This window comes from Argopecten irradians, chromosome 7, assembly GCF_041381155.1.
Source record: "Argopecten irradians isolate NY chromosome 7, Ai_NY, whole genome shotgun sequence".
NCBI classification, from domain to species: domain Eukaryota; kingdom Metazoa; phylum Mollusca; class Bivalvia; order Pectinida; family Pectinidae; genus Argopecten; species Argopecten irradians.
The window spans coordinates 24,793,100-24,813,583 of record NC_091140.1 but is presented as its reverse complement, the minus strand read 5'-3'; the positions used below and the strand labels follow the sequence as shown (position 1 = coordinate 24,813,583).

At 36.8% G+C, this 20,484-nt stretch overlaps 2 protein-coding genes across 8 annotated transcripts in view; both read right to left on the bottom strand.

Moving 5' to 3' along the window:
• Positions 1 to 136: 136 nt before the first annotated feature.
• Positions 137 to 8,247, bottom strand: LOC138327953 (anhydro-N-acetylmuramic acid kinase-like). 2 transcript variants are annotated; one of them, XM_069274459.1, is made up of 2 exons: positions 6,290 to 8,247; positions 137 to 827 (listed from the first exon to the last, which is right to left on the bottom strand). In XM_069274459.1, exons 1-2 carry the CDS (start codon positions 7,022 to 7,024, stop codon positions 399 to 401), a joined length of 1,164 nt encoding a protein of 387 aa, XP_069130560.1. In that variant the 5' UTR covers positions 7,025 to 8,247; the 3' UTR covers positions 137 to 398. The 2 variants fall into 2 exon arrangements, with proteins under 2 accessions (XP_069130560.1, XP_069130561.1); XM_069274460.1 differs by lacking the exon at positions 137 to 827 and adding an exon at positions 1,134 to 1,813 and having other exon boundaries at positions 6,290 to 8,219.
• A 7,593-nt stretch (positions 8,248 to 15,840) lies between these two features.
• The window catches only part of LOC138327951 (cGMP-dependent 3',5'-cyclic phosphodiesterase-like), a 115,369-nt gene continuing 110,725 nt past the window's right edge, over positions 15,841 to 20,484 (bottom strand). For all 6 annotated transcript variants that reach the window (XM_069274458.1, XM_069274457.1, XM_069274454.1 and 3 more), the window contains one exon: positions 15,841 to 20,325. In XM_069274458.1, coding sequence (XP_069130559.1) covers positions 20,127 to 20,325 — 199 coding nt within the window. In that variant the 3' untranslated portion in view covers positions 15,841 to 20,126. The remainder of the gene's footprint in view (positions 20,326 to 20,484) is intronic.

Genomic DNA, 20,484 nt, shown 5'->3' with positions numbered 1-20,484 from the left:
TTGAAATTTTGGCGTCAGTCTTCAAAGGAAATCTTTACATGCCTGTGATTGGTTTAGATTTTTTTCTCTAGGCTTACTTCAGTTTTACTATGAGATAGTCCAGGGGTGTAGAGAATCGTAAATGATTGGAACTCAGTAACGTAGTCATGCATGACTGGTCATACACATATACATATTTAATTAAATCAACGATTTCCAAAATATAACATAAGATCATTTCGTACAAGTTTTTCCTTCCTTGATTAACAAATATCCATTAAGATTTAGAATGATTCATATATTGAGCACATCGTCTACGCGAGACAAAACCGAAACACCGATTGCTCCGGGATCCACTGATTCATTAAAGCATTTTGAAAATTAAAGTAATAAAAGTGTACATGTAATTTACTGTTATCCTATACACACAAATTTTTAGCGGGAAGCCTTTTAAACTCAAAATAGCATTGCTTGAACTTTGCCGGTACACCATCTGATGAGAGCGGTCTGTGAATACTTCCGGAAACCGAGTCGCACTTACTTCCGGTTATACAGCTGAGAACATTTTCTTCACCGAGAATGCAACGTAGGCCAAGAAATGCAAATATCAACGCTTCTTTGAAACAGATAGTCTCGTCGTCAACTTTCTCTATTTCCAGTTTAGTCCCACTGAGCGCCTTTCTAAATAGATCCATCAGGAATTTGTTGAAGGCTCCCCCTCCAGTGACAAGGATTGGCACCACGTCGGCCGGAAGTTGGGAGGCGTTGATTACGCATGCGTCCTTCAGTCTTCTCACGACGTGCTCTGTAAACGTTCTCATCAGGTCTTGAATAGGATGTAGACGTTGCTGGAAAACAATAATGAACTGAGTTTAAGTATTGATTAGGATATGTCGAGTTATACTTAAAAGTCTCTCCAGTGTTGCTGAACTCGATCGAAAAGAGAATGCACAATTGCAAGCTACATATTTGTATATATACTAATTTATGTGTCTTAAACATAAATGGTTTTAGCGGTAATCGTTATTATTATTTTATATAAATATAACAAGGGAGACTACTCGTGATGTTTTAGCCAGGACGACAAACCCCAACGGGGTTGTCGTTCTTGGCTTAGCAATTGCGCATGATTGGAACTCAGTAACGTAGTCATGCATGACTGGTCATACACATATACATATTTAATTAAATCAACGATTTTCTTAAATATAACATTAGATCATCTCGTACAAGTTTTTCCTTCCTTGATTAACAAATATCCATTAAGATTTAGAATGATTCATATATTGAGCACATCGTCTACGCGAGACAAAACCGAAACATCGATTGCTCCGGGATCCACTGATTCATTAAAGCATTTTGAAAATTAAAGTAATAAAAGTGTACATGTAATTTACTGTTATCCTATACACTCAAATTGTGAGCGGGAAGCCTTTTAAACTCAAAAATAGCATTGCTTGAACTTTGCCGGTACACCATCTGATGAGAGCGGTCTGTGAATACTTCCGGAAACCGAGTCGCACTTACTTCCGGTTATACAGCTGAGAACATTTTCTTCCCCGAGAATGCAACGTAGGCCAAGAAATGCAAATATCAACGCTTCTTTGAAACAAATAGTCTCGTCGTCAACTTTCTCTATTTCCAGTTTAGTCCCACTGAGCGCCTTTCTAAATAGATCCATCAGGAATTTGTTGAAGGCTCCCCCTCCAGTGACAAGGATTGGCACCACGTCGGCCGGAAGTTGGGAGGCGTTGATTACGCATGCGTCCTTCAGTCTTCTCACGACGTGCTCTGCAAACGTTCTCATCAGGTCTTGAATAGGATGTAGACGTTGCTGGAAAACAATAATGAACTGAGTTTTAGTATTGATTAGGATATGTCGAGTTATACTTAAAAGTCTCTCCAGTGTTGCTGAACTCGATCGAAAAGAGAATGCACAATTGCAAGCTACATATTTATATATACATTTTTTTTGTATTGGACTTTCAGAGAAATTGGTTCGGTTAGCTTGTTTGTGCAATGGTCCGCGACATTATACACGCAAATTAAAACTCAAGTTCCTCCATTTCATAGAACTTTTTATTTTCCAGAATGACGACCTAATGTAAGAAAACCTAACAATACGTTAAAAAAATTCACAAAACATTGTGCTTCATTATTCTACTATTATATGCATGTTGGTACCTGAACTGTTACCGACACTATTTAAAACATTCAGATCTTGTAAATGAAGAACTTTAGAGTGTTACTCCTAAATATATAGCTCATTGATCCTTATGTTGACACGGATACAAATGCAGTATAATAACGTTAATATCTATGACGAAGATATAAGTATGTTGTCGTGCATATATCTAATCAGTTCTTTCATATCTACTGTATGTAATTAAATTTTATACATACAATTTATATATTTGCGAAGTAGCAGCTTTTAAGTTGTTCTTAAAATTTACAAATGTTTTTTAAGTATCATTCCTGTTACATAATTATATTAGAAAGGTACGAAAGGGGTCATATTTATTTCTGGGATTTATTTTTTAATTTCTCGTTATTACGAGAAAAAAGTCATGAGAAAAAAGTCGATATTACGAGAAAAACGTCATGAGAAAAAAGTCATTATTACGAGAAAAAAAGTCGTTATTACGAGTTTTAAAAGTCGACACTACGAGAAAAAAAGTCGTTATTACGAGAAAAAAAGTCGTAATTACGAGAAAAAAAGTCGTTATTACGAGAAAAAAAGTCGTAATTACGAGAAAAAAAGTTGTTATTACGAGGAAAAAAAAGTCGTTATGACGAGTTTTAAAAATTGTTATTACGAGTTTTAAAAGTCGATATTTTGAGAAAAAAACTTATTACGAGAAAAAAGTCGTTTTTACGAAAAAAGTCCTTATTACGAGAAAAAAGTTATTAAGAGTTTTAAAAGTCGTTTAACGAGAAAATAAAGTCGTAATTACGAGAAAAAAAGTTGTTATTACGAGAAACAAAGTCGTTATGACGAGTTTTAAAAGTCGTTATTACGAGAAAAAAAGTCGATATTACGAGAAAAAAAGTCATACTTACGAGAAAAAAGTCGTTTCTACGAAAAAAAAGTCGTCATTACGAGTTTTAAAGTGTAAAAATCGTCATTACGAGAAAAAAAACTCGTAATTACGAGAAAAAAGTCGTTATTACGAAAAAAAAAGTTATTAATGGTTTTAAAAGTCGTTTAACGAGAAAATAAAGTCGTAATTACGAGAAAAAAATCGTATTTACGAGAAAAAAAAGTTGTTATTACGAGAAAAAAAGTCGTTATGACGTGAAAAAAAGTCGTTATTACGACATTTGAGAAAGTATATCTAGACGATCATCTTTGTAATTTAAGTCAAATGGATTTACATCCAATGTCATTAACCGATCGCCAAGTGTAAAATAGCCACGCATTGTGTTCGAAAACGCACGTGTTTCTGTTCAATGTCGGAGCTAACAACGTAGCATACATACACAATACGAAATGCAAAATCACGTGCGGTTTGATTGACAGCTGGCTATCCGTCAAATGTGCAAGGGAAACCAAAGTACCCGAAGCAAACGACTATCTTGAGACCAGTACCTGGTAACAATTCCACATGGGATTCGATCTAAATTCCAACGTGTGCCAACAAAATGACCAACAATTTACACGTACATGCATGGAAGTGCAAATGTACAGGGAAATTCAATTAAAAAGTAGTTTCCTACAGCAAACCTTAACAAAGCAGATTTCGCTATTAAGTGCGGGCAGGTTTACACATTTAGGTTTATATGTTTACGTCCTTTTAACAGCCAGATTCGATAATCTACATGTATTAAGGACATAACAGGTTTAAAGGTGGATGAAAGCTACATTGTAGCTACTGCTGGGGCGGAAAATATATCACCTTCCCAATCTAACTATGAAACTTTAGTCTGAAGTGAGATAGCTTTTCCACTACAACAGAAACTCTTTTATGTAAGACGCGGTACCATGCGGAAAACCACCGACTATTGGTTACGTTCTGGCAACGCGCGGGTTCTGAACTTGCAACCTAAAATTATAGGTCTAATGGTAATACGTGTCGGCCACCGCGGCCCCACTGCAGGTTATACATGTAGATGTGTGGTACCACCCTCGATAATCCAAGGGTTACTATTACTGCCATGATATCCACACCAAGACCAAGTCATAGAAAAACTTATGACTTTGTCTGCGACAGAACATGAGACCGTGCATTTGATATTTCGATGTACGTCAAAAGAATCGAACAACGGTACAATGTGATTGATTGTTTGGCTTTGAAGTTAGACGTTGCTCTGTAATCTTCAATTGAAGTTTCTGCTGGCACGTGATTGGTCAGGTTTTTTTCCCACCAAGATATTTTATATAATATTTTTCTTAAAATGAAAGGCCTGTGTGTGTAACACCGACTATACAGCCAATTGCTAGAGTCATACCACAGACCATGGGTCAATTCACTCGATTTATTCTAACGAAAAAAGTACAATAGATTATAAATATATTGTACATTCTTTTTCTATCATGTGACCGTGTTTGTTTTATCATGCGTGTCCTGATTATGGGACAGACTTGACAATTCGACAATCTAGTTTGCCTGTACACGTGGTTTGGGTTACTTCCTTCTCCCTTATTTACAATGTATGTATTTTGAAGTGACCGTATCCTATAGTCCGCTAAACCTGCCTATATTATTAGGCTTTTTTTTTTTTTTTTTTGCCTATTATATATTAGGCAAAAAAAATAAATTAAAAAGCCTAATAATATAGGCAGGTTTAGCGGACTACGTATCCTACAGAAATACGTTTGTGTATAATTTATATATACATTTTATAAAGATCCCGCGTACATTTGTAACTCATTGATATTACTTTTGACCCATATTATATATTATGATGCCCATGACCGCTTTTAATGTCAAAGATTCTTATAGGGCTCCATAAAAGCTATATTCCAGAAAGGTGATTAGACGTTTAAATAAAATACTGATGTCTTACTTCCGGCTTACGAGGATCTATTATAACACCAATACAAAGAGATTTACTATCATTGCCGGATGTTGATTTGTGTAAACAAAATTCACAGCCACACAAAACAGCATGTCATGTCAAATATTTTCAGCTTTGTACACAATGAAATGACATCTAAACATAAAGCTGACCCCAAAACTATGTACCACATTTAACCCTATAACCGCACTGTTACACGTTTAAAACGTACCAGGGAGAAACGGTCGATACCTAGATACTTTTCTATGTTAATTTCTATTCTAAATCACGGTCAAGAGGTGGGGAGCTGTAGTTCGATACTTTCATTACACGCGGTCTCTGCAGAGATAGGGAGTAGGGAACAAGCTTTATAAAGTGTCCCGACACATGGAATGTATACCACTAGCCCTCTTGGCAGCGAGTCCAAAAGTTACTGAACGTATGATGGTAGCTTTTCTCCGGGTACTCCGATTTTCCTCCATCTTTATCTGACACGTCCCTAAAAGGCTTTGGCTAACACGCAGACAAACAAACTTCATATGTAGAATTTACTCGATCATATCTGTTTATCGTGAATGTTTGAGTGTGAAAGCAGAAGATAAATGAATACCAGGAGTTCATTTAGCAAACTACGAAACATGTTCCTAATTCTGCAATAGATAACAAAGGTACAGTTTAACATGCAAAACTATAAAGATCTTATACTTAAGGCTATTATAACTGATCAAAAATATAACATACGGACAAAGGGATGGCGTCTAGACATTCTTGTTTTATACCACAGAAACACATGACAAGAGCCTTCAACAAAAGGTCTTATATGATGTGTAAACCATATTACGGATGTAACTACTTTAAAACACAGTCGTTATTGAAAAAAACCCGCTACAAACCGGAATCCACACCTAGTACCCTTAACATTCTCCGTGAGTTCGAAACCCACGTATTACATCACTCTCACGCCGATACTGTTCCCTGACTAATCGGCCAATCCGAAACGCTTTGCAAACTGGTCGTCGCCGAGATGTGTGGGAGAACAAAGGGATCCAAACTATTTACCGTTTGAAGTTTTGCTAAATAATAAGCGGTATCGCTGTAAGTGGCAGTTGTAAGGTGCTGATCGTGGGTCGGTTAATTTTTTTCCAAGTACATATAAAATTGTGCTCTGGTTTTCACCCACCAAACAAACCTTACCACGTCTTTACATGGCCTGGTCGATAAAATTATAGAAATATCAACAACTAATCATCAAAAGCTTTCATGCTATTTGCTTTACAGGTGTTTACATTTACAACAAGATTACCATACGTACGTTTAGAATGGGGTCTACGTGTTTCTCTATCCACTCCGCTCCTAGTGATTTTGGCGGTTCTTTACTGTAGAACGGTAGGGCCTCCAAACGGTCCAGTACCTCCGGAATGACGGAACCTTTGGCGGCAATGGTACCATCAGTATCCTGGTCTAGGGACGGGTCCATTTCTTTGGCCAGTCTGTTAAGAACCGAGTTACATGGACAAATATCGTACCCTCCTTGACCCCTCAGGCCTATATTGGCGATACCACCGAGGTTTATACATATATCGTTAGCACTGAACAGAAATTTCTCTCCATTAGGGACTAATGGCGCACCCTGGCCTCCAAGTGCAACGTCCTTGTTGCGAAAGTTACAAACGAAAGGACTGTTGAGGTAAGAGGCGGTTGTCTCCCCATCTCCAAGCTGGAAGGTGTACCCGAGATGGGGTTGATGGAATACCGTATGACCATGGGATGCTACGAAATCCACTTGTTTGTTTTCCAAAAACTCTTTAATGGTACGCCCGACATAATGTCCATATTCCATATGTAGTTTGATGAGTTCCTCTCCGGAAAGTTTGGCAGCGTTTCGGAGACGTTCGGTAAGTTCCGGGCTGTATTTAATTGTGGTTGCCTCCAAAATGTGGTACCCCCAAATATCAGTTTCTATGTCACCCGTAAACTCGACATGACATAAGTCAAGTCCGTCCAGGGAGGACCCGGACATGCACCCTAGTCCTGTAAAGGATGTCATAGTGACGTTATTTACATGCACGTGCTATTGTTCTAATGTACTGGCTCCAACTGCAATTTACACTAAAATGGTGAAAATGAAATCCCGTGATCCATAGACTTGATAATCTAGCACAATTTACAGAAAAATGACGTTATACTCTTGAGGGAATATCGATAAACACATAGACCAAGGTTAACTTGGAACCACGTGACTTTCCCAATACTAGGCCAAAACAATTCAGGAAAAACAGGAGAGTCGGTTAGGGACTGTCGATCGATAAAGTCAGTGTTAATTGTGACATGTGTATCCCACGGAAGGAATATCTAGTCGTTACATCTGATTACTCTCCAATCAATGGAATGACAGGTCACGCTAGGCCGTATACCCTCTATAGGTTTATCACCTCTACCGGACACTGGAGAACAGATACGGTTAAATTAATGTCACTAACCTACATGTAGTGGACGTATAGTCAACTCATTGAATGACCTGGGGTCGCCCTCGGACATTGGCTTTGCGTACCCGGGAACATTGACATCGGCGTTAGTCCAGCACACGTGTACAATGTATACGTATATCAAGAAATATAAAACCCACTTTCAAATCCACTGTTAAAACTGCTTTATCCACAATGGAATCCTGTTAATCTTAAGAACTTTTCTGACGAAGTTTTAGCGGCACACACAGGATTCCTTATCTACGTGACTGTGAAACAAGTACAAGATCTCTATCACAAACTGCAGCTACTGCATGCACATAGTGCACTAAATATCACAAGTACACACATGTACACCGCGTGTAGGCAGGAAAACACGGTGTTGTCAGGTATAGTTAGATTCAAACCCTTATTTCCTGCTACATGTACATGTAGTTATGGCCCCACTCATCAGCATGTACGTGGCTGATGTTCTATTATCAGTTCAAGGTTGACAAAATACAAGCTGCGATAACCCAGCCCTAGCGGGCACTGGAAGCACCGACTACCGCCACGATACAAAACGTACTACATCACTGATTATATATCTGGGTTTACACTTGGTGTGTTGTATACTGTATAGGGTTTAAACAGGTGTTTATTTCATTGAAGTAATTCATTATACTATTTACTGACATGTGAATATATAGAGAGTTTAATTCCATATATAGCTGTACCGGATATATGATTCTGTCACACTATATACATTGTATGTATTGTGGTGTTATGCTGTAAGACGATAAACACTTAATTACAAAATTAATATTATGCCTTGCTACATGTACATTAATTATCACGCCCTACCATGATACATTATTACAGTACCATGTTTATGAAAGAATCATTTGTCTTATTTGTGATCAATCTAATTATTTGCTTATCTTCCGTTGTAGGTACAGCTTTAAACAATATTCTTTTTTTATGTTATAGGGAACAGTCTAAAATCAGCAAGACCCTCAGAATCTGTGTATTGATCCACCCATGTAACATTTTCATTTCTCTCAGATGAGTTAGGTACCGTGGGAGCCAAGTGTAATACAAAAACAGTCGGCTGGGCTCTGAATACAATAATATGAGAGCAAAGCTTGGTAATATGTTGTACAAAAAGGTAACGCAACGCAAAGGAATGTACAGCAATTTTGGCAATATGTTGTACAAAACGTGTCGCAAAGGAATGTACAGAAGTGGCAATGGATTGAGGAAATAATAATAATGGAAATAAACATTTGCTTATCACTTTCAATCACATTTGTAAGTGACATAATTTTAAGAATATACCACTTATCACAGGGGCCAACTCATGAAAATGGATGTTGTCATACATTTTTTTCTTTCATACCTGCGGGTGTACATGTAATACTGGCTGGTCCAGGCAATACACCCATATCGCCTGAGGCTGTATTGCATGGCTACCCATGCAATAAAGCCTTGTGACGTCACGGCGTCAAAAAAATTTCCTCGGTAAAATTTTAACACTTTTTTCACAGATATGACTGGTTTCACTATACAAGATGCAGACAACAGAATTTGTGTTGAAAATATCACGTAATTTTTCATGTATGGAAAATTGACTTCCAGTCATGGATTTCTTCGAATTTATTTCAAAATTGTGGGATATTTTAGTTGTAAATTGCAATAAAACGTCGAGGTATGAAAGAAAAAAAAACTCTTTCATAGGTGGATATGAAGGATAGGGATATTCTACCCTCGGGATCACAAAATGTTGCAAAACCCTCGGCAAGCCTCGGGTTTTACTTCATTTTGTGACCCGCGGGTAGAATATCCCTATCCTTTATCCACATGTGAAAGAGTCTTATAGTATTTGGTGGATGGACTGATGAATATATATATAACAAGAACCAAGAATGTATAAGTATACACAAAGGCACTGATGTTTAAAACACGTTTGTTCTCAATAAAAAATCTTAAGATGACGGGCTCTTTGGAGCAGAGTATTAAAGTTGAAATAAAATACTCAGATATAAAACAATATCTATTTCCGAAAATTTCTTTAAAACTCATTTAATTACAGAGTGTACTATAAGAAAAGAAAAATCTGAACTAGATTTGGTATAAATATATCATTTTTATATATTTAATGTATTACAAGTATATAGCAGCTAAATAATAGGAAACAGCAGTTTAATATGGCAAAGTGTTTTAACGCAAATCATTTTTTATGTTATGGTTCTCACTTAATAGGCCTTTTTTATGATAGCTTTGGTATTAATTGATGGTTAAAATGTGTTTGATAAGGACTATTTCTATTATCCATTAATACAAATTTTACATGAAGTATCAAATATGTAACAGACCAAGCAATGATACTCCATCATATATTGCTTGCAACGTAAGACCGTAATATGACCCAACACGCCGTGGCGCATCGGGCTTTCAACCGCTACAAGCCGTGATGGATGTGCTTTAACAGAACGCATCGAAACGGTGACCATACACCTTGGCTTGCCGTGAAAATCGCGACAGATCTGGACAACACGGGACAAAACGTGCAGCCAGTCTACATCAACGGTGATAATACGTGGAAAAAACGCAACAGAACGTCACAAAACTTGAAAGCACCGTGAGTTACTGGGGAACGTGCTTGCTGCCCGTTCCACCACGGACCATCCGTAAGTTCTGTTAGGGCTTCGTACGCACTGTTACGTTTTGTTGCGTCAATCCCGTTTTATTACGTCATGTTACGTTTACCATCTGTACCTTGACTGCCGTGGCAAATTTTTTGACAGTTTAAAATCTGGCACGGCATCCACGTAGCCCGAGATACGCTGGCCCTGACACCAGACTTAGACATTATATGACAGATAGATGTCTGGTTTAGGCTAAACCAGACATCTATCTGTCATAATGTCCAAGTCTGGTGTCAGGGTCAGAGTATCTCGGGCTAGGCATCCACGGTAATCACGACCGCTCACGTTTGTCTAACGCGTCCTCCTGCGTTGTTTCACGTTGTGTCGCGGTCATAACGTTTTGTCCACAGTGGCCTGAAACGGGGCTGCCGTGGCCGCCGGAAACATAGTTTAATGCTAGGTTTACATGATGTTCCCGGCGGCCACGGCAGCCCCGTTTCAGACCACCGTGGACAAAACATGGTGACCGCGAGACAACGTGAGACAGCGCAGAAGGACGCGATAGACAAACGTAAGCGGTCGTGAATACCGTGGATGCCGTGCCAGATTTTTAAACTGTCAAAAAAATTGCCAAGGCAGTCACGGTAAAGATGGTGAACCCCACAGGACGTAATAAAGCGGGATTGACGTAACAAAACGTAACAGTGCGTACGAGGCCGAAACAAAAAACTCCCAGACGGTCCGTGGTGGAATGGGCACCAAGCACTTTTTCCGGAATATCACGGTGATTTCAAATTTTGTGACGTTCTGTTAAGTTTTTTCCACGTTTTATCACGGTTGATGCAGGTTGGCTGCACGTTTTGTGCCGTTTTGTCCAGGTTTGTCAAGGTTTTGACGGCAAGCCAAGGTGGAAGATAGCCGTTTCGATGCGTTTTGTCAAGGCACATCACGGCTTGTAGCGGTTGAAAGCCCGACGTGATACGGCGTGTGGCGTCTTATTACGGTCTTGCGTTGCAAGCAATATATGATGGAATATCATTGCCTGGCCTGGTACATATTTGCTACTTCATGGAGTTATTTGTATTAATAAGTAGAAATAGTCATTATCAAACTCATTTAAACCATCAAATTATACCAAAACTATTATTGTAAAAGGCAGATTAAGTGAGAACCATTACAGAAAAAAAATTATTTGCGTAGAAACACTTGGCTATGATAATTAAAATTTTGTAATCAAAACGTGTTTTAAAAAAATTACATTTTCGGCAATAAATATTGTTTCATTTGCTCCAAAAAAGCCCGGCATCAGACTTTCATCCCTAGTAAGCTTTGGCGGACTGTGAAAAACGCAATGGAGCTTGATCAAAACTTGTAAAACGTAGCAAACCTCATCAGATCGTAACAGGCCTAGAGAGAACGTAGTGGTACCCTTGATAGACCGTGCTTAAGCCGTAGTATACCTTTAACCTCTGAGAACAGCACTTTCCCCTATATCCACGTTCTACCACGTAATCCGTAAAAGACCGTGGCAAAACTTCACAAGACCTACATTGTAGCTCAAATTGAATACAGAGACAAAAATAGCCAAAATTCCACGGCGCACCACGTTCTGGGCAAACGGGGCTACCGTGGTCGCCGGGAACATAATGTGAACCTAGCATAAATCTAGCATTAACAGCCAGGATCGTGTAAGGACGGCCTCACATGTAAATGGTGTGTAGCGTGTATATAGTGTGCGGTGTATGTTTTGGGAGACTGCGGTATATCGTGTCTTCTTGTATAGTGACCTTTTTATAGTGCTGCATCATTGAAGCATGCCATCGAAGACACCAAGCAAAAAAGTAAGATTCTCTGTGATGAAAAATCAAATAACAATGCGTATTTAAGTTCATTGATATGATAATCGCTATTTTTCGTGGTTGCCAAGTGAAGCAAATATCAAAGGAGAAAAAAAAAACAAAAAAACACACACACACACACACACTCACCCTCACACACACCCACACACACACACACTCACCCTCACACACACACACACACACACACACACACACACACACCCCACCCTCACCCCCCCCCCCCCCCCCCCACACACACACAAAATATTGTAAATTGCGTTGATCACGTTTCCTTACTGTACCACTAGCCTAAACCACCACGGGCCGGGATCATAGTCATTGCTGATTGCGGATTCGTGACTGGACCAAATGCAGGCGTCAAAACAGCTCTGAATACTGACACGAGGAATAATGTGTCGTAATTCTAGCCGAATATCCACCAAGCATTCATTTGGCAAAATATGGGAAACTGGATAAATTTTCACACAAGCGTTGATGGATTGCAAGATCAATATAGACAAACGCTGTTTCAAAACCGTAACAATCTATAAGCTCTCTATCATAGCCAGGATATTGTTTTAAAACATCGAATCTGTTACAACGGCAGGTATTTAGATATAGATCTAGTTCACCATCTAAGTCTTTGACATCGATTTATCTGATAAACACTATACAGTTATCTAATGATCAACTGTAATGCAATGCGGTTGAAACTGAAGAAATCACCTCAGCGATAGGCTAAGCAAAAATATGACACTTTCCCCAACCTCAAATCAGACTGTTACTGACTGATTGGGGAGGAATGATATGTGATGTCGAACAACTAAACGGTGGGAAAATGCCAAAACTCTCAGCAGCGAAGACCCCTATTTCAAAAGATACAAAAATACACTGTAATACCAGTACTTGACAATAATGGCTATGACTTAGCTCATGAACGGATCCGGAGTAACTCCGAAAATGCTTACATTGGCACAATGGTCGGGGATGGAACCTTTACGTTAGTTATATGATGTCCCCCATTTCTGGTTAAGCAGCTCCAGTGGCCAGTGGGCAGTGACGGGTCATATATCAACATCTTTGATAGAACAAGATCTCTATGTAGACTCGAAAGCAAGAAGATACATGTACATGTATATACGAAATAGAATAGGAGAATCCACAGTTGGAACATTTTACTGTTTGGCGAATTGTAACCTGCATTTGTAGATTCTGAATCATCAGGTTAAAATAACCTTTTCTTGACATCATCATCGGTAGTCAAATCTGTGCACATGCATATATCTGTGGTTCATGTATCAAAACCACTTTGATGAACTGTTGTACGGAACATGCGACAGTGACAACCATTCCATATAGTTAGTCCCAAGACTAATAGAGTGTTTCAACAGGATCGCAGCCACCCTTTAGGTTTATTGTTAACCCATGTATACTATTGACTGGTATGCTATGAAACAGCTGATAGTGTGTCAAAAATATATCTTTAATTAACATACTGTATAGATAATCTATGGTAAAATTAAGGTGTCAATAAAGTAATGTACACACACATTAATGTACACATATTTATTTTTCTATAAAAATGATTGAAATGTATAGTTTACCGATGTACATTAGAATTCCATATTAAGGTTAATTAGAGATGAATAATGAAAATGCACATCAGGCACGAGCATTCTATCACACCAATATTTAATTTTAACCACATATTCTTAATTATAATAGATGCTTTCTTTCTTTTTCTTTTTGTTTGTTTGTCTTGGGGACGCCATCCTTTATATGACTTCCTAGAAGAGATCGCTGGAAGAATTCATGAATAATGTCCACGGGAATTGGTAGTTTTACAGTTACCATTGTATAATCTTACTGTCTAAGACTGACAAAATTTAGTTGATCATGTAGAAGAGGTATGAACTCACTACAGATTACGTCCACTTTAAGGTAATATATCATGTGAAAAAATCAGTCACGAAAAAAACTCCGATTTGTCAGCAACGCAGTGGCTTGCTGGATGTTGCAGCCACGTTTTTGACCCCTAGAACTAGTCATGGTCAGTGAAGGGTACAACCTCTCAAATATCTAACTATATTTAACTATGATAATTCGTTTGAAATAATCCCATGGTAGTATTTTTTAGTCAAACTTCTGGTCAATCATAGATCAATTTACCCGATTGTATTCTTCAGTCCTCCTGTAGTCAGCAAAATCGCCCAACAGCTTTCCATGGAACACCATGGTAGCCTACTTTAGCCAAACTGTGGTCAGTCATAGGAACAAGAGACAGACTGCCTTATTGAGTCATACCCAAGGGAACAACCATCCAACTGTCTTTCCTAGCCCTAACTATGGTCAGTCAATAGAACAACTGACAGGCTATCTTATTGAGTCATAACCAAGGGAACAACCATATCCAACTGTCTCTCCGAGCCCTAACTCTGGTCAGTCAATAGAACAACTGACAGGCCGTCTTATTGAGTCATACCCAAGGGAACAAAAATCCAACTGTCTTTCCGATCCCAAACTCTAGTCAGTCAATGGAACAACTGACAGGCTATCTTATTGAGTCATACCCAAGGGAACAACCATCCAACTGTCTTTCCGAGCCCAAACTCCGGTCAGTCAATGGAACAACTGACAGGCCGTCTTATTGAGTCATACCCAAGGGAACATCTTTTTAACTGTCTCTCGGAGTCCTTACTCTGGTCAGTCAATGGAACAACTGACAGGCCGTCTTATTGAGTCATACCCAAGGGAACAACCACCCAACTGTCTCTCCGAGCCCTAACTCTGGTCAGTCAATGGAACAACTGACAGGCCGTCTTATTGAGTCATACCCAAGGGAACAACCACCCAACTGTCTCTCCGAGCCCTAACTCTGGTCAGTCAATGGAACAACTGACAGGCTGTCTTATTGAGTCATACCCAAGGGAACAACCACCCAACTGTCTTCCGAGCCCAAACTCCGGTCAGTCTAAGGAACAACTGACAGGCTATCTTATTGAGTCATACCCAAGGGAACAACCACCCAACTGTCTCTCCGAGCCCTAACTCTGGTCAGTCAATGGAACAACTGACAGGCTGTCTTATTGAGTCATACCCAATTGAACAACCATCCAACTGTCATTCCGAGCCCAAACTCCGGTCAGTCTAAGGAACAACTGACAGGCTGTCTTATTGAGTCATACCCAAGGGAACAACCATCCAACTGTCTTTCCGAGCCCAAACTTCGGTCAGTCTAAGGAACAACTGACAGGCTGTCTTATTGAGTCATACCCAAGGGAACAAATACCCAACTGTCTCTCTGAGCCCTAACTCTGGTCAGACAATATAGCAACTAACAGGCCGTCTTATTGAGTCATGCCAAAGGGAACAACCATCCAACTGTCTTTCCGAGCCCTAACTCTGGTCAGTCAATGGAACAACTGACAGGCCGTCTTATTGAGTCATACCCAAGGGAACATCTTTCCAACTGTCTCTCCGAGTCCTTACTCTGGTCAGTCAATGGAACAACTAACAGGCTATCTTATTGAGTCATACCCAAGGGAACAACCATCCAACTGTCTCTCCTAGTCCTAACTCTGGTCAGTCAATGGAACAACTGACAGGCCGTCTTATTGAGTCATACCCAAGGGAACAACCATCCAACTGTCTCTCCTAGCCCTAACTATGGTCAGTCAATGGAACAACTGACAGGCTATCTTATTGAGTCATACCCAAGGGAACAACCATCCAACTGTCTCTCCGAGCCCTAACTCTGGTCAGTCAATGGAACAACTGACAGGCCGCCTTATTGAGTCATACCCAAGGGAACAACCATCCAACTGTCTCTTTGAGCCCTAACTCTGGTCAGTCAGAGGATTGCCTTCTTGAGGTCAGTCAGTATTTTTTAATCTTTACCTGATACTTTCTGTGACAAAAAAATCCATTCATGAAGTCAATATAATATCTTTTATTTAAGTAACAACTGAAACACAGCAGGATAAAAATTAATAAAAGCTAATTAATATATAACTTAGAAATTGTCAGTTATCTTACAACAATGTCAAATATTATGTAACAAGTTGATGAGTGTCCTCCCAGGAAGGAAAAGGTTAATGTTTATTATGGATAGTTGTGATTATATAAATATGAAAGCTATTTTATTATGACTAAATAAGGTTTTAAAATAATCTTAGTAGTTGATGATCCAATTTATACATCTTATAACCAATTAAAAGAACAATGTATCAGGTAATGAAATGGAAGAGAATGAATTCGATGGCATCATGTAGACTTTGATATAAAAATGTCCAAATATGATGATGATACCAAAATATGCTTGGATTGCTCACCTGTCTAACATACCAATCACTTACTTTGACACTTCCATTAACATTCAAAATTACAGAATATCATGCTATTCCTAAATGGTTGTTTGTTGATTATCTCCCCTTGAAAGGTTTGAAGGATGAGGATATGATTTTCATTTTCCATTTGAGTATACTGGCCGATATGTACCTAAATGTTGAATTTAAATCTGACTTTGAAAATCTTAAAATAATGTGAAATGTACAGATATAAATAACATTGTTCTTTATCGTATAAAATACACTATTATTAATAGATATTACACATCTTGCCTAAAAACTAAACACTAAATGTTAAAGATCATAATACCAATTATATCTAAATCTAAAACATCTAAATTATATCTTGAGCGAAATAGACTGTAGTGGAATTAATATACAGTTGAACATACACAGTCTCCAACATAGTCAGTTCAAAAACACTTCAAATACTATTATAACTTTCATTTTACACAGAAGTGTACCCACATAGCATCATGCTTATACCTCTCAAGTTTGCACCTTAAACTTTAAAAGAATTTAGGAAATAAACAAACAAACCTGATTGTGTTCTGTTGATTGTTTCTAAAACAATACATTTAAATTGCTGTAAATTGCATCTGTTTAAAAGGTTGTTTTTAATGCGTAAATCCACATTTCATTATTACAAAATTTTATTTTATAAGAGTTCATAGTTTTTTTTCATAGTTGTTTGAACCTTTTAAGTTTAACGAGTATTCATGCATGCTACTGTTGAATCTATAGAAGTGAAACTAAGGGAAGTACCTCCAACAGATAAGAATGCAAGGAAGGAAGCATGTAAAATATCGGAAGTATTTTAAAGCAAATAAACCATAACTAGTTTCACTTATATGGAAGTTCAAAGTAAAATATGATGTAGAAATGGAAGAGACATGAAATCATGAAACTATCAGACCCCTATAAAGCTACAACTGCAATTTCCTTAATCAATGTAAGAGCAGGTAACAGAGAAAGGAAATAAAAGTAGACCTTACCAACATAATGATGGGGCTTTTTATAAATATATATCTGGTGTAATGAATCCAACAAATAGACTTTATATCTATACCATACAACAAAGATGTTTTATCATATACCATCAAGTCTTTAACATCAACATTTCTTATGTTATCAGTTTAGATGAACCTACTACAATCAGGGAGTAATTCTAAAATAAAATCCTTCAACTATAGACTAGCACATACCACACTGGATTCAAACCCATAAAGAAATATTTATATTACAAGCTATCACACAGTTATAGTATCACAAAAGTTTTCATCACATAGAACCATCTGGTATGGTTTTGTTGAAATGAGGTTTAAAAAGCTCTAGAATTTAATAAAGATATTTTTTTTAAACATTCAGAGAAATAGTTGGCCTAACTTTTGTTAAGTGGGTATCTTCTTATTAGGTGGTATATATATAGGCATTTATTCAAGACTTAAATACATTTTAAACAGTATCTAAATTTTGACACAAAAGAATTAAAAAAAACAAACCAACCAATAATAGTTTTAATACTTTCTACATTGACCAGTGCTTAGCGTTATATCACTATAGCTATAGGCCTTCCACACAAAACTTTACTTTACATATATATCATACCTTTCAAGTACAATCTGTATAGCACTAACGATGTGTACCTTCTTATACTTAAATTAAATTACTTTAATCTTAATTAGACCATGTATAAGGATTTTAGTGGCGGACAGTTTATTCAATGTACTTTATACCTTTCAGCATGATGGCAGTCCACTACACTTATTAAATGTTTTAAAGGGGAGTAACTCTAATACTTATTGCACGTATGGTGTACATACTATTTATATATATGCTGTATACAATATACATGCATACTCGCAGACCAAAACTTAAAGATCATAAGAAACTTAGAAGAAGATTACAAATAGAAATTCTGTTTTTTGTTTGTTTTTTTTTTACATTACAGAAATTCCAAAAACATAAACTAAAATACAAAAATATAATTGTAAGGGATGAAAAGAAAAATGTTTGCACAGATTGCATAGTAAAAAAATGACATGTGAAAAAGTGAATAAAATGAAAATATCTCTTAGTATAAAAATGAAAAAAAAGAAGAAATACAAAGCAACTACATAAGAAATAATAAATAGAGTTATAATAAGACAAAAAAGGCTACTATCACAAACATAATAAATTATTATTATTATATTTCTCTCCAATTAAGATTTCTTTTAATATAATTTTATGATACGTATATATATTTGTAATTAATAGGTACAAAGCAACTTTAAATATAGCTTAAGTCATAAACAAAATATACATGTAGTACAAGTATGATGTAAAGAAAATACAGACACTGAACAAATACAGAGTGGGTTAGGTTTTCATATCATATATTTATCATGGCGTTACTGTGTCAGTTGGAGAAAAATGCTTATATAGCTAAGCATTCACAGATAAACTCAAACATAATCAGGTTGAATGGAGGTAATCATTCATAGCATTAATAACTTATAATACAAGTTTGTTAAAACAGTGTGAGCATTTCTTCAGGAAATATACAAATTGTCGAGGAAAAAAACAAATTAATGAATCACAATGCCTCATGGTAAGATATCTTCCTGCTTCAGTTTTTGTAAGAAAAATCATTTCTTTTTTTGTTATTTTATGGCATGTACAATTGAAAAATTATGTAAGCAAAAATTCAATCCAGACTTCATAAAGTAAAGAAATACAACATGAGAAACATTTTGATAATCCAGTAAACTGATTTATGTTGGTCTGTATTAACTATGTGTATTACATTAGTTTATGTAAATCGTGATGTGAAGAGCTACACACTATTGTAAATAGTATGAAGAAAACAAATGGATCCTTTTACTAGAAATGTGAAGATGACATGTTGCATATGACAAGCACATCTATCGATGTTCTTCGAATCAGTTGTTTGAAGAGGTGGAATGAAACAAATGAAAAATGAATAAAATATTAATAACAATAATCACATTAAAATAAACTCCCTGAATGAAACAATGAACTGTTTTTGAATCAATGGAAAATTTGGACTATCATCATCTACATGTATATTGACTTTTGAATTTTTTTGTTTTTTTTTCCAATGAAATGTATATCTATGTAATCAATATATCTAAACCTAATATGCAAGATTTAAGAGTTGAACAAAGTATTACTAAAATACCATACAAAGTTGAGAAGAATAAAAAAGTAACCATACTTTAAACAGTATCATACTCAGTAAGTTGACGATGGAATAAAAAATAAACAGTAAAACACCCCTAATTTAAATGCAGAGGTTAATTCTGAAAACAATACCACCATGTAATTGCTGGAGAATTGATTAAGAATGTCAAGGAACTTTTCAATAATATGTTACTACTTTAATATGTAGAAATGATGTTTGTGAATATGTTTGAGCAATTACATTGCAGATTCTGTATAGATGAGTATATATACATAAATCATTGAATATAAAAAGTATCTACAATATTCATCAGGTTTTGTTCTGTTTTGTAAACAAAAGTGCATATCAATTTAACACTGAAGGACACAAGAAATATATCTTGGCAGGAAATAAATACATATGTTGTTGATAATCTTTCTTAAACATGTGAGAAAACCAGAAAACATGTACTATTTTAGTAAAATAAATAAGCATCCACAGTCCAACAATAGACAATCTAATGTGTGTAATGTTAGAACAAAACATATTTTTTTGCATTTCTCATCTCAAGTCCTATACAAACTCCCAGAATAATGGATTTATTTCTTTGTATGCATGTGGAAGGAGTATTCTGTGATGACTGTACAATCTACGGTACGTTGTATAACCTACTGATTGGACTGATGACTGATGAAGTGGTACAAATCCTATTGGATATGGTTGGACTGGTTGGTTTGTGGCGAGTGATCCTCCGCCTCCAGAGCTAATATCTGGTCATAGCTCATCTGTTCACAGCTGCCACCTCGTCGTATTTTAATGAGAGCACATATTTTGTCCCAGTGTCGACGGTTGTCATCCACAGCTATTCTAACACAATTCGCCTCGGGAAACAGTTCAGCTAGCACCCTGTAAATAGTAAGTAAGCATCACAGTGTCCACATCTTAACTTTATATCCATTTATAACATCATGGACATCTTTAATATCATAACTACAATAAAAGATGTATATATATTGAAAATATTTACAACAAATACGTGGTTATTATGTAGTAATTTTCATTCCT

Excerpts from the sequence above, each read along its gene's own strand:
- LOC138327953 (XM_069274459.1), bottom strand. The coding sequence starts at position 7,024 with ATGACATCCTTTACAGGACTAGGGTGCATGTCCGGGTCCTCCCTGGAC. Across the intron at positions 828-6,289 it reads ACGTAGACCCCATTCTAAAC|CAACGTCTACATCCTATTCA; the intron begins GTACGTATGGTA and ends ATTGTTTTCCAG.